At 35.2% G+C, this 13134-nt stretch overlaps 1 protein-coding gene across 1 annotated transcript in view; it reads right to left on the bottom strand.

Annotated features, from left to right (window-relative positions):
• Nucleotides 1-940: 940 nt before the first annotated feature.
• shisal1b (shisa like 1b) overlaps nt 941-13134 on the bottom strand; it is a 55568-nt gene continuing 43374 nt past the window's right edge. Inside the window, exons 4-5 of the mRNA XM_016557750.1 lie at nt 10951-11280; nt 941-1888 (exon numbers count right to left, since the gene is read on the bottom strand). Coding sequence (XP_016413236.1) covers nt 1888; nt 10951-11280 — 331 coding nt within the window. The 3' untranslated portion in view covers nt 941-1887. The remainder of the gene's footprint in view (nt 1889-10950; nt 11281-13134) is intronic.

Here is a 13134-nt window from a genome sequence, read left to right as displayed (position 1 = left end):
GACCGACGGAAAATGAAAAGTTGCGATTTTCTAGGCCGATATGGCTAGGAACTATACTCTCATTCCGGCGTAATAATCAAGGAACTTTGCTGCCGTACCATGGGCGCAATGATATTACGCAGCGCCTGAAAATAGGCGTATTGGAAGTTACCTAGCTGGGGACTATTTTCAGGCGTTGCGTAATATCATTCATCATCATCGCCACACCCGGAGATCGGCTGAATGGATTCGAAAACGGTAAAACTCAACTGTTTAACTCTAGGGGAGTTGGAAAATGAGCCTATTTTCAAAAATAGTGGAGTGTTCCTTTAAACAATCATTGACCAAATCCAAAAATCATGGAGAAATGATTGGTTGATGAAAATGCCATAAGCTTAAAATCTGAAATCTGATTGGCTGACAGAAATGTTCTTCCAGAACAAGCAAGCATGTTGATGAAGGAACATGTTCTACTTGGCTATATCAAGTTTAGCTAAATTTCAACAGGCATGAGAAGCTGATACCCAGCTAACAATGAATGTTTTCAGAACTTTGGCTAATGTTCTGGCAAGGTTCATTTAAAGTTATGAACAAATGTTCTTCCAGTAATAATAGAATATTCGTTCAGAGTTATTTTGTCTTTAATAATGTTCCCAAAATGTTAGCACAAAAACATTATTCATACATTGTTCATGGAATGTTTCATTTCTAAAACATTTAAGTTGAACGTTCATTTGTTTTTTAAAATGTTACTACTTGAATGTTCAGAGGACATTCAAAAGTAACATTCACATAATGTGTGGAAAATTATAAAATGGAATATTCCCTTAATGTTCACATAACATAGTAACATTTTTAAAATATTTTAAAAACTTTACATTTTGAATGTTCAGATAATATGCAGAAATAACATGTTAATGGGAACGTTAGCAAAACATTCTTAGAACATTGTTAGCTGGGTAACGCCTTCCTTACAAAACCAAGGTAAACAAAGGCCATTTAAAAAAAGTGTCCTCTTTGCTGACCTTTCAGTGTGTGACTGTCTGCTTTGTCATGTTCAATGGAGTGTGCAATCATGTTTTTATTTTGGCATTTCACTCAGAAACTAAAGTCTAAATGAACTCAACCGATCAATATCAATAATAGAGTGCGTACCGCTGAACAAAACCTCTTCAGGTCTCAAAACATCCTGACAAACATACACAATGAACTCTACATGAAACAAAATGTGGGGATTAAAAAAATGCAATTTAACACAATTTGCTACCTCACTGATTCTTACACATGAGAAAATGTCAAATCACAACAGTAGTCAAAAACAGACATTCACCATACTATTTCATTTCACATCTTCACTGCAAAACCACCCACGACGTGTGTTTTGATATTTACGCAAAAAGGTAATTAAACTTCTAGTATTGAGTCATGAGAGTGCTTGGATCTTTTAAATGATGCTTGACGTCTTCATTCATCACTCACTGTTTTCCCTGACTACGAATAAATAAACCAACACTGCACAGTTACAGAGAGTTAAATCCAGAACAGCTCACAAAATGGTGCAGAAACGGCTACATAGGTCCTCCAAAGATGTCCTGGGTGAGTTCTGTGTCCATCGAAGTCCAGTTTGGTCCGAAGTCTGGTTCTGGAGTTGCACAAATCTCGGTACAGCCGCTCTTCAGAATCTCTCGTTCCACCACTGGACCATTTCCAGTTGGCTCTGAGTTGAGGTTCTGGGTTTGTCGAGGGGTTGAAGGTTGTGGTCTGTAAGATTTGGACCACATCGAGAGGGTTGGGGCAAACGGGCCCCTGTGACATGTAGGACCATGTGGCAGGGGCATATACTACGCTTCCCACAGTGCACTTCCTCATCGGGGGACTCCAACAGTTGGTCCTTGCATTTGGTCTGTCTCTGTTTAAAAAAAAAAAAAAGGAGCATAAGGAATTGATTAGTAAAAAAACTGGAACAAAAACAATGGTTATAATTAAATATTATTACAATTAAAATTTTTTTTTGCTATTTGAATATTTTTTTCAAATGTAATTTAAGTCTGTGATGCAAAGTTGAATTTTCAGCATCATTACTCGGTGTCACATGATCCTTCAGAAATCATTCTAATATGCTGATTTAGTGCTTAGTTATTATCAGTTATTATTGATGCTCAACTATTAATAATGGTTTATATTATCAATGTTTTTGCTGCTTAATATTTGTGTTCAGGGTCCTTTGATTCCTTCCTTTTAGTGCTATATTCTTTTAAATGAACACTGTTGCAATTTTTATTATATATATATTTTTATACTGATTTTATGGTACGTGTTTAGTTTAGTGCAGTATTTATGAGCCAGTGGAACGGAATTTTGTTCATATGTGCACTTTGTATGTACAGTTGAATGACAATAAAAAAGCTACCTACCTAAGCTACCTACCTACCTACCTTGATGAATAGAAACTTCAAAAGAACAGGATTTATTTATAACAGAAATCTTTTGCAACGTTATAAATGTCTTTACTGTCATTTTTGATCAATTTAATGCATCCTTGCTGAATAAAAGTTTTTTTTTTTCAACTTCTTTTTACTTAACTTTTAAATGGTTTCCACAAAAATATAAAGCGACAAAGACTGTTTTTAACACTGATAATAAATTTTTCTAAAACAGCAAATCAGCATATTAGAATGATTTCTGAAGAATCATGTGACACTGAAGACTGGAGTTATGATGCTGAAAATTCAGCTTTTGATCACAAAAATAAATTGCAAAATATTAAAATAGAAAGCAGCTATTTTAAATTGTAATACAATTTTCCTACATTACGTTGTTTTTGATCAAATAAATGCAGTGAGTGTAAGAGACTACTTTCAAAAACATTAAAACATTTTAATAATTGCAAACTTGACCGGTAGTATATATTTTTAAAACATGTACGTTTTTGTTCTTGGATTAATCTGTGACCGATAATAGTGAGAAAATGCATCTGTCCGCTAACACTGAATCACCCATCTGACAGATAATTAGCTCACTACATCATTCTGTTGCTGGATTAATTGGGCAAGACCTAGACAAGACACCTGACTGGAAGCTGACTTGATTTTATTACTATATATACCATCTTATTACAAACACAAAGATGCACACACCTTGAACAGACCAAGAACTGCCTATTTAGAGAGAAAGAGGCCTCTGCTTGACATGCAAAGTGTTTTGATTGCTTTATTTGATGTTTAGAGGTGAGATAAGCGGTGATGTAGAAGATAAGATATATAAGTATGCTCAAGGACAGCTGCAAGGCATCTGCTAAATGGAAAAAAAGTGAATGCAATTTATAAATGCAATTTTGAGTGCAATATGCATCAGATAGTCCAAGTGTAATATGTGCAGAAGCTTTGTCTATTTATGTAACTGGCAAAACATAGCATCCGTGTGTGTGTGTGTGTGTCTGAAGAGGTGGACAGCAGAAATGTCAGAGTTTGTGCCCTTTGTTTGGTACGGCTCTTGGAGCACACGCACTCAAGAGTGGACATGACAAGTGCAGGTTTCACTGTGTGCTCTTACAGAAATCTGCCCACAGTACAAGAGAGGGAGAGACTTGGCAGACCTTCTCTAATAATACACCATGTGCTGCCTCCAAGATCTTTCTCTGAATCCAGGCCATGTCTCTGGTGTGTGAAGCAGACATATGCACCCCTGACCAGACTGGGGCAGAGTGCATGCTGGGAGATCAGTCCCAGAGCAGCAGGAGACTGAGAGGTTAGCCAGTGCTAACATTAGCACAACATTAACCCAGAACTACCATCTACATACAGTCAGACACATCAGTGTCTCTTCAAAATTGTAATGGATTCAACAATTCCAGTTTATTATCAATTGATAATGCAATTTTTGTTACCACTGATATAGTATATATCTTTAACAAAGCATTATATTATACATCATGAAAAAAATTATTTAGATTATTTAGGTAGTAAGCACAGCATACTATATAACACTGTATCAATCTGGACAAATGATTCGCAGTTTAGTAGGGCTGTTCGATTCCGAAATTTTTGGAATCGAGTCCGATTCCGATTCCTGGTTCTGGAATCGATGGGAATCGATTCCGAGAATCGATTCCTCACTGTTGTTTTCGATTCTTTTTCGATTCTTGTTTTTTTAGATTGAAGGAACCTAATACCTCTGAATGTTTTTTTTTGAACTGGTTCATTAAAACTATCTATCCGAATCAGGAAACTAATCAGACTTCTAATCACTTTTAGCGAGCATGAGGGGGGGCGAATGGTAATAAAAATATAAAAATTTAAATAATCTTTTCTCTCACAACTCTCGTAATTACGGCTTTTAGCGAGCATGAGTGAGGTGAATGGTGCTTCTCAAACAGAAGGCTGCATCCTAAAATTCAGATTATCAGTACCGACTCGTTTCCTTTCAGTTTATTTTCGTGAATTTAAATGTGTGCAGCCTTCGTAGGACGCAGCCTCCCGTTTGAGAGGCACCCATAGTTCAACTTTGTTGAACTGAAAAAGGCTCTGAATGAGGAGTCGAATCCCCTTGATGGAATCGATTCCAACCTTTGGAATCGACTCTAAATTCCCAATGCCTCGGAATTGAGGAATCGATTCTTTTTGGAATCGATTCCCAGCCCTACAGTTTAGTAAGTGAGTCAGATTAATTAAGAAAATGCTCCAACTGATTAAAAAATGTTTGTGATTCCCTAAAAAGAAACGGCTCATAAGAGTCAATAGCTTTCACTAGTCAAGCTGTGTTTGTGTTTCATTAAAAAGACTCATAAGAATCATTTACATCAAAATCAGACTGGCGTCACTAATTGCAATGTATTTTTTTTTTGATTCGCTAAGAAGAATCGGCTCACAAAAGTCATCAGGAATCGGACTGCATTGGCTGTGCTGTATATTTGTGATTCACTAAAAGAACAGACTCGGAATCATTCTTTTGGGAATCTGACTTCACTGGTCGCACTGTATGTTTGTGATTCACTATTAAGATATGACTCTCAAGATTCATTCTCTCTGTAATCGGACTTCACTTGTTGCCCTGCGTGTTTGTGATTCACTAAAAAGTACCAGTTAATTAATGAGAGTCATTCTGTTGGGAATTTGACTATACTGGTCACACTGTATATTTTTGATTCGTTCTAAAGAAATGACTCATAAGAGTCATTCTCTCGGGAATCTGACTTCACTGGTCGTGCTGTATGTTTGTGGATTTGCTAAAAAGAACCAGTTCATATGAGTCATTCTCTCTGGAATCGGAAATCACTGGTCACGCCACATGTTTGCGATTCACTAAAGAACTATAGCTCATAAGACTCATTTTCACAGGAATCTGACTTCACTGGTAATACTGTATGTTTGTGATTCGCTAAAATGGACCAATGGATTGTGCTGTGTGTTTAGTGCTTACAAAAATGAAGCAAAAGAACACATTCACATTATTTTAAGAATAGAACGCATGTGTGAGAACTAGGGATATGCCGGTATCAAATTCTCTTGTTGCGATTAATTGCTAATAATAACAAACTTGAGCGCGCAAAAGACGCGATATGTGAACGGCCCCTTACAATAAGACCTCATTAGTTAACCTTAGTTAATGCATTATCATTCACTATGAGCAATATCTACATTTGCTACAGAAGTTATTAATCTTTGTTAAAAAATGTTAGCTCATTAAATAACACAGTTGCAACTTTCGATTTTAACAACGTGTTATTAAATATTGTAATGACCTAAGATTAATGAATGTTCAGAAGAATTTTTCATTGGCAGTTTATGTTAACTAATGAATTAACTAGCATCTGAGAAGCAAAGACAAAGACCCCTGTAATCCCACGTGTGCCATCTAGAGATTCAGAAGAGATTTCAGCAATGTCCTAAAAGCAATAATGAACAACCTAGCAATAAATGTTTTCTCTTGTGTTTGACAACATCCAAAAAACCATCAATCTGACATGCTGAGTAAACAGGATCTAATCGCATAAACTATCAGAGAAGCTCAATGTGTCTTAAGGGGGCACTGAAATATGGCTCTTAATAAAATGTGTCCTGTTTATAGGCATTTAAAGCTGATTCCCATGCATGACACGTCAGTCAAACCAGATGTAGCAGAGCGAACACACAAGATCTTCCCCCATCATTCCCCTGGGCCGCTGCCCTTCTCTAGATCACACAATATAAGAATCAGATGCCATTTAAAGACCCTGGCAGTGTTTTCTCAGGCCAGCAGGAGGGAAACGGCACGTAGCCATCAAATAAAAACACAGTAAACGGGCAAAGAGTGATCCGACCCATATAAACGGCTTTATGAATAGACCGTAAGCAGTAATTGAATTCACTTAGTTCTATTTTAGTCAGGGACCTCCATTTGTGGTCGTCTTTTTCTTTCTTTTTTTCTCTCTAACAGATGTTCCCCTCTGAGCTCGACTCAATTCAGTAAATTCCTACAATGCTCTTGGGGAAGGGGCTTTAAAGATCTTAACCATCCAACTCTGAGCCCTCTTATGAAAGGCAATTCATGTCTTCAACTAGTACAATAACATGCTGTGCTTTTTCAGTGCCACTATACACTAAATAACTAATTTACTATAGACTGCAGAGAAAACAAAACTGTAACTGGCTTTGTACCTATCATATATAAAATATAATTATAAAATAATAATAATAAGACAATTTATCATTATTGTTGTTATTATTATCATCATTATTTCTATATATGTTTATATATATATATATATTATACAATATAATAATAATAATAATAATAATAATAACTTTATAGATATATATGAAAAATAATTGTATTATTCTTACAATGATTTATTATATCGGGGCATTTTAACGAGTACGAGTAGGAGTACAGGAGACCAGTATCGGTATCGGTGCATCCCTACTTACCATGATTTATGTTTGATTTAGTTAAATAAATAAATAATAATAAAAAAAATAATAACATAGTTCTTATAAATATATATATAGATAATAACAATATGTAGCAATAATAATATTTTAATATCTGTTTTTCTAAAAGTTTATATATGATGAATATACATTATTATTTTTATTCTATATATAATACAGTAAAATTATACCTATAGTATATTAAAATTTCCCAGCATCAATTCAATTCTATCCCCAATGAAAGAAAAATGCTGCACAAACCAGTCGAATCTAAGCCAAAAAGAACATACTTGATGACGACACAGCTATATGGATAGAGTTTTTGACCAAAGAGATTTCACTGTGGGCGGGGCCACCCAGCACAACCACATAATAGAAAACAAGCGATCAACAAAATGTCATGTAGTGTGTCAGATGTCATTATTGGTTAAACTCAGATTTATGTAAAGACGTGATTTATCGCTTGAAGCTTTTTGGAGTCGGGTCTGCTTTAAAGCTCACACATGAAATCTCAGTGTCATACTCATCTCGTTTATCTGTCTCACAACAGTTTCAAAGTCTCCGCTCGGAGGCTGAAGCTTTCATAGACTGCTGTGATTGTTAATGAGAGGGTTCAGCACAAATGACAGGCTTAATTAGATGGGTATTCACTCAGACTAACACGGCTACAGCGTCTTGCTGACACACTTGTGCACTGTAAGAGAATAGTGTGTCTGTCTGCGTTCCTCCTCAGACAGCACACCCACGGACGAGTCGCTGGAGTTCAGAGTTAGCGAGGTTCTAGCGATCAAATACTTGAAAGATGTTCAAGAGTTGTGTTTGAGACACTAAAGGCCTGTCAAACTATGTTTAAAGTGATAGTTCACCCAAATATAAAATTCTGCCATCATTTACTCATTTCAAATTTGTATGAATTTCTGTGGGGGCAGAAATCATGGTATTCTGAAAAATGTCAATAGACCCCTTATGTCCCTACACTACAAAAAATTATGCTCCTTCTCAGTACTTTTGTCTTGTTTTCCAGTACAAATATCTAAACATTATTATATTAAGCAAAATTACTTGAAATATTAAGTCTTGTTTATGCCTAAATCAAGAAAAAACATCTGCCAGTGAGGTAAGAAAAAAAAATCTTGTTTTCTCTTGAATTGTTTATTGTAGTTTACTTATTGGCAAATATGTTTTTCTGTTTTTAAGTATAAACATACTTACTTGTGATTTTTTTTTTTTTTCAGAAAATAACATTTGATTTATGAATTTTGCTTCTCAAGTAAATGTATGCCACATTGATTTAAGAATGTCTTGATATTTGAATTAGAAAAGGACAAAAATACAAGAACTTTTTTTCATTCTGTCTCCACTGATAAGTATATTTGACCAATGAGATTTCACTGTGGGCGGGGCCACTCAGCACAACCACATAAATAGAAACCAATGACCAATGATTTGATATTTGTTCTGAAAACCAAGATGAAAATACGAAACAAGAAAACATTTTTTTGCAGTGTAAAATTTTTCTTAACCAGAATTTAAACCTGAATATTGTATTGTGATTGTCATATTATAAAATGATAGAAAACAATTGAATGTGATCGTTAAATATTCATGATCTTTCACTTAGGCCCAATCCCAATTCTATTTTATACCCCTTCCCCTACCCCTTCCCCTTGTCCCTTGAAACAGTGTGTCAAGGGGTAGGGGTGAAAATATTCCAGGGGAAAGGGGAAGGGCTAAGGGGTAGAATTGGGATTGGGCCTTACTGTGTAGCAGCATCTGAAAGAAACTGTTAATGTTGAACAGCAAATGCTATTATTGAAGTGATACAGTAAATTATGATAAATATGCAAATGAGTACGTTAACAGATCAGTTAATCTGACTCAAAGTTCTACTTCGTCATTTACAATAAATTGAAAACAACTGTAAAAATCACACTCATAGGATCTAGACAAAACCTTGTGACTTGAAGTTTCCTCAACGAAAGAGGCACTTTATTATATATATTTTAAGAGTTTGTAGTGAAGTTTTGTTTACTTTTTAACGTTTTTGACCTGTATATGTCAGAATCAAGGACCGCACTCTAGCAACAGAAAAACGATTCTTGATTGTGACCTAGTTCTGCTAGCAAACGGATCTGGTGTTTGTGTAGAAAAAGGTATTTTTAAAGCGTTGGATCTGCAGCTCGGGATGATGATGATGCATCTGGTTCATGGCCAGTTATGTGTCTCACACACTTACATTCTCCTTTCGCATACATACATTTCTATTCTCACACAGTTACATTCTCCTTTCGCATGCATGTATTTTAACTTTCACACACATACATTCTTGTTTCACATACACATGTTTCTGCTTATATATATATGCACTTTTACTTTTCAACACATACATGTATTCTGACTTTCATGCACATATATTTACACTTCCACACATATGCATTCTTTATTTTTACATGGCTACATTCTAACATTCATATACATATATTGTCACTTTCACATATGTATATGTTTCTCACTCGTATGCATGCATGTCTGATCTTTTTTTTTTATCTATTACTTCCTCTTTAAGCAGGAACTCTCTCTCAAACCAGGAAATACATATGCAAGACTTGCTCAGCTCATCCTAACACAACTATACAATTATTCTATTCAAAGTTATCCTGTTTTCTTTTTAAGTAAATTTAAAAAAAAAAATTTTTTTAAATATCATTATGTAACCCACTTGTTCTACAGACAAATGTTTAAAAATATGCACTGATCAGGAATTTTTGTGACCGATTCCAATTGCCGATTTTTTTTTTTACAATAAAATGGGCCGGTTTCCTTGATCGTTGCCAATTTATTTAGTTTTTATTTATTTATTTATTGTTTATTTTGCTCTGTTACTGGTCAAACTAACAAAACTTTATAGAACAGCAACAGCTATATGTGTGTATAAGTGTTTTCATTGCTGTACACAGTGCTGCGCTTATCAACACACAACACAATACATTCATAATAACCCCCACCCCAATTCAACATTTATGGTTTTTGTCCAGTATTTCGAGCATCTCAAACAATTAATTTGTTCTGTCTGGTACTGTATTTTCTCTGCTTGCGCGACTATTCTCTCCACTTCAGTGCATCTTTCTTACAGATAATATCATGATGATCACAATAAGTTTGTGTTACCGAATGGTATCCTGTCAGGAATAACCTTCCAGCGCTGTTTATGGGTTGTTTTTGATTACTGTCACACGGTGTCTACACCGGACACGATAGATGTCATGTCGCGCCGCGCCGCAACAGTCTAGTCTACACTGGATGCTACAAAGCGACCGTTGCAAATCATTTTAACTTTGTGTCAGTATGTCATAAACAAAACGATGCATCAGTTTACTGTTGGGGATTTGTCGTGTCGCGCCTCATCCAGTGTAAACAGCATCACTGATTATAATGGGTTCTATAGTATTTTGATGCGCCACGCCGCTCGCGTCCGGTGTAGACGTGTCAGTTTAAATGATTTATAAGCTGCAAAATTAAAATGAAATTGTATTACCCAAATTGATTAGATGTTTAACATGTCCAAGCAAAAACTGTAGCAAAATTATAATTTAAATGCCATTTTTCCTAAATGCATTTAGACTTACGGGTAGGACACTTGAGATTACATTTTCATCGTGATACCGCGTGATAACTGTAGCAAAATGCAGTGTGAATTTCAAAATGCATTCTGAGCCAAATGTGCAGCAAAAGGGTAGCAAAATGGTGATTTAAATGTCTTTTATTTTTCTTAAATGCATTGACACTTACACTTAAGATGTTTCAATTGCATTTTCATTAAATACCCCGCGATAATGTAGTTTAAGTCAATGTGGATTTTAAAATGCATTCTGGATTTTAAAATTGTGTCTCACTGTTGCCCACATTCTTGCCTCAAGAACATTTGGGATAAAGTGGAAATGACTTTCTCGGTAATCAACACTGAGCCACATGTACTTCTGAATGGGCTTAACTTTTACTGAACCCAGAAATGTTCCTTTAAGATGCACTCAGTATGTTTCTGTGTGGTTTGCGGTTCACTCACCAGGCTGTTGTAGTGTTGTGTGCGGTCTGTGCCGGGCTCTGTGTGTCTCCCATCAGGCTGTGTCTGATCTGACTGCAGCTGTGTTCATGATGTTGCCCTTGAAGTTCTGACGGAGCTGTGTGTTGAGCGGGCCGTCCGTCCCTCTCCTCCTGTCCGTCACCGTGCCACTGACCACGGGCCTGTTTCAGCCAGCGGCCGCCCAACCCGCACTTCTCCAGATAAACCCGGCACACCTCATAGTTCATGGCCGAGTAATACAGAAAATCAAGAGCTAGCAGCACCATGACGAAGAATCCGTAGATCCACACGCCGATTAATGCAGAGTAATTGCTGCGACAGAGAAAACAGGGACGAATAAGATGCACTTAACATTTTATGTGGCCATAAACAAATGTTTTTATGATATACAGAATCAAAAAACCTTGCAAAGTGGATGGAAACTCTTTAGCAGTATTAGTGGTCTTATAAAAGCTGAAGTACTTCAATAAATTCAAACTTCATTAGCATTATATGAGGCATTTAGTGTTAATAAACCGTTTTACAGTTCCTTCTGAGTATAAATCCCTGCCCAGACTGAAAGAAAACTTTCACTTTTTGATGAAGCACAGGCCTTGTGCTGTCAGACAAGGCCACAACTGACAAGGACAATATTGAGGTCTCGATAATGTATGGTGTTATTAGAACTGAGAGCAAAGGGGAACAGATGTCATGTGTGTGATATCAGATCTCTTTGATGCTGGTACCCAGAGTCCAACAGTATGGGAGTGAAACTGGATTTGGCAAGTACTTAAAGCTGAATTACTGACTAGTTTTAAACAAATTGCAATGTAATACATGCAATAAAAGGACCCTCACTTTTTTGTGTGATGTGAAAAAAGTCAAAGAGTTTCAAACGGTCTGCTAAAGCAAAGTCAGCTTTGATTAAGCGGAAAATAGATCAGATGTTTATCTAGGAAAATATAATTTTTTTCATTGCTACAACTCCAGAAATATCTGGAGACATACTACTGCCGAAAGAGATTTATGAGGACAAAAAGCAAAGTGGGTCACAAAGTTTTTGTAAAGTGACTGGCTTTGTCTCATATGATGCAAGATGTTTGCCACAAAAATGGTAACAGTATTTAAAACGAAAATATTTATATAAAATATTAAAATGGTTAAATTAATATTACATTAAATATTAAATTACATTTATTAGGCTCTTATGATTTATTGAATTGTGAATATTATGCATTATAGATTTTAATATTTAATGTATAATAATAATAATAATAATACTGGTGACATACCTCTGCCAAAATGGATTTAAGAGGAACATCATAGGTGACTGGCTTGCTTCATATGATGCAAAATGTATGCCAAAAATATTATGAATTATAGATTACATACTACTGCCGAAAGAGATTTATGAGGACAAAAAGCAAAGTGGGTCACAAAGTTTTTGTAAAGTGACTGGCTTTGTCTCATATGATGCAAGATGTTTGCCACAAAAATGGTAACAGTATTTAAAACGAAAATATTTATATAAAATATTAAAATGGTTAAATTAATATTACATTAAATATTAAATTACATTTATTAGGCTCTTATGATTTATTGAATTGTGAATATTATGCATTATAGATTTTAATATTTAATGTATAATAATAATAATAATAATACTGGTGACATACTACTGCCAAAATGGATTTAGGAGGAACATCATAGGTGACTGGCTTGCTTCATATGATGCTAAATGTATGCCAAAAATATTATGAATTATAGATGTACTACTACTATACTACTACTACGACTAATGTCTACATAACAAATCAATTTAATTTAAATGTTTTACTTTTATTTAATTTAAATGTTTTACTGCAAACAGTGCAGGGCATTGTGTCACTATTTGTGTGAAATTATTTATATAATATTTCTGCTAATCAGGGCTTGACATTAACTTTTTTGCTTACCAGCCACTGTGGCTAGTGGTTTTCCAAAATTACTAGCCACTCAGCATTTCCACTGGCCACAATTTTATATGACTTTTATATGACTAAAGTTACTGCATACTAAAATTTATTTAAATTGATTTCCAGGTCTTTCTTTTTTGTGTGTTGTGCCTATTTAAAGGGCATTTTCCCCTAACCGTATTAAATGCATGCATCATCTTTCATATCAAATTCTTACATTTTATTAATAATG

Source organism: Sinocyclocheilus rhinocerous, unplaced genomic scaffold (assembly GCF_001515625.1).
Source record: "Sinocyclocheilus rhinocerous isolate Xijiao unplaced genomic scaffold, SAMN03320098_v1.1 scaffold2061, whole genome shotgun sequence".
Classification (NCBI taxonomy): Eukaryota; Metazoa; Chordata; class Actinopteri; order Cypriniformes; family Cyprinidae; genus Sinocyclocheilus; species Sinocyclocheilus rhinocerous.
Note: the sequence above shows the minus strand (reverse complement) of the source record. Positions and strands in the feature narration are given on the sequence as shown.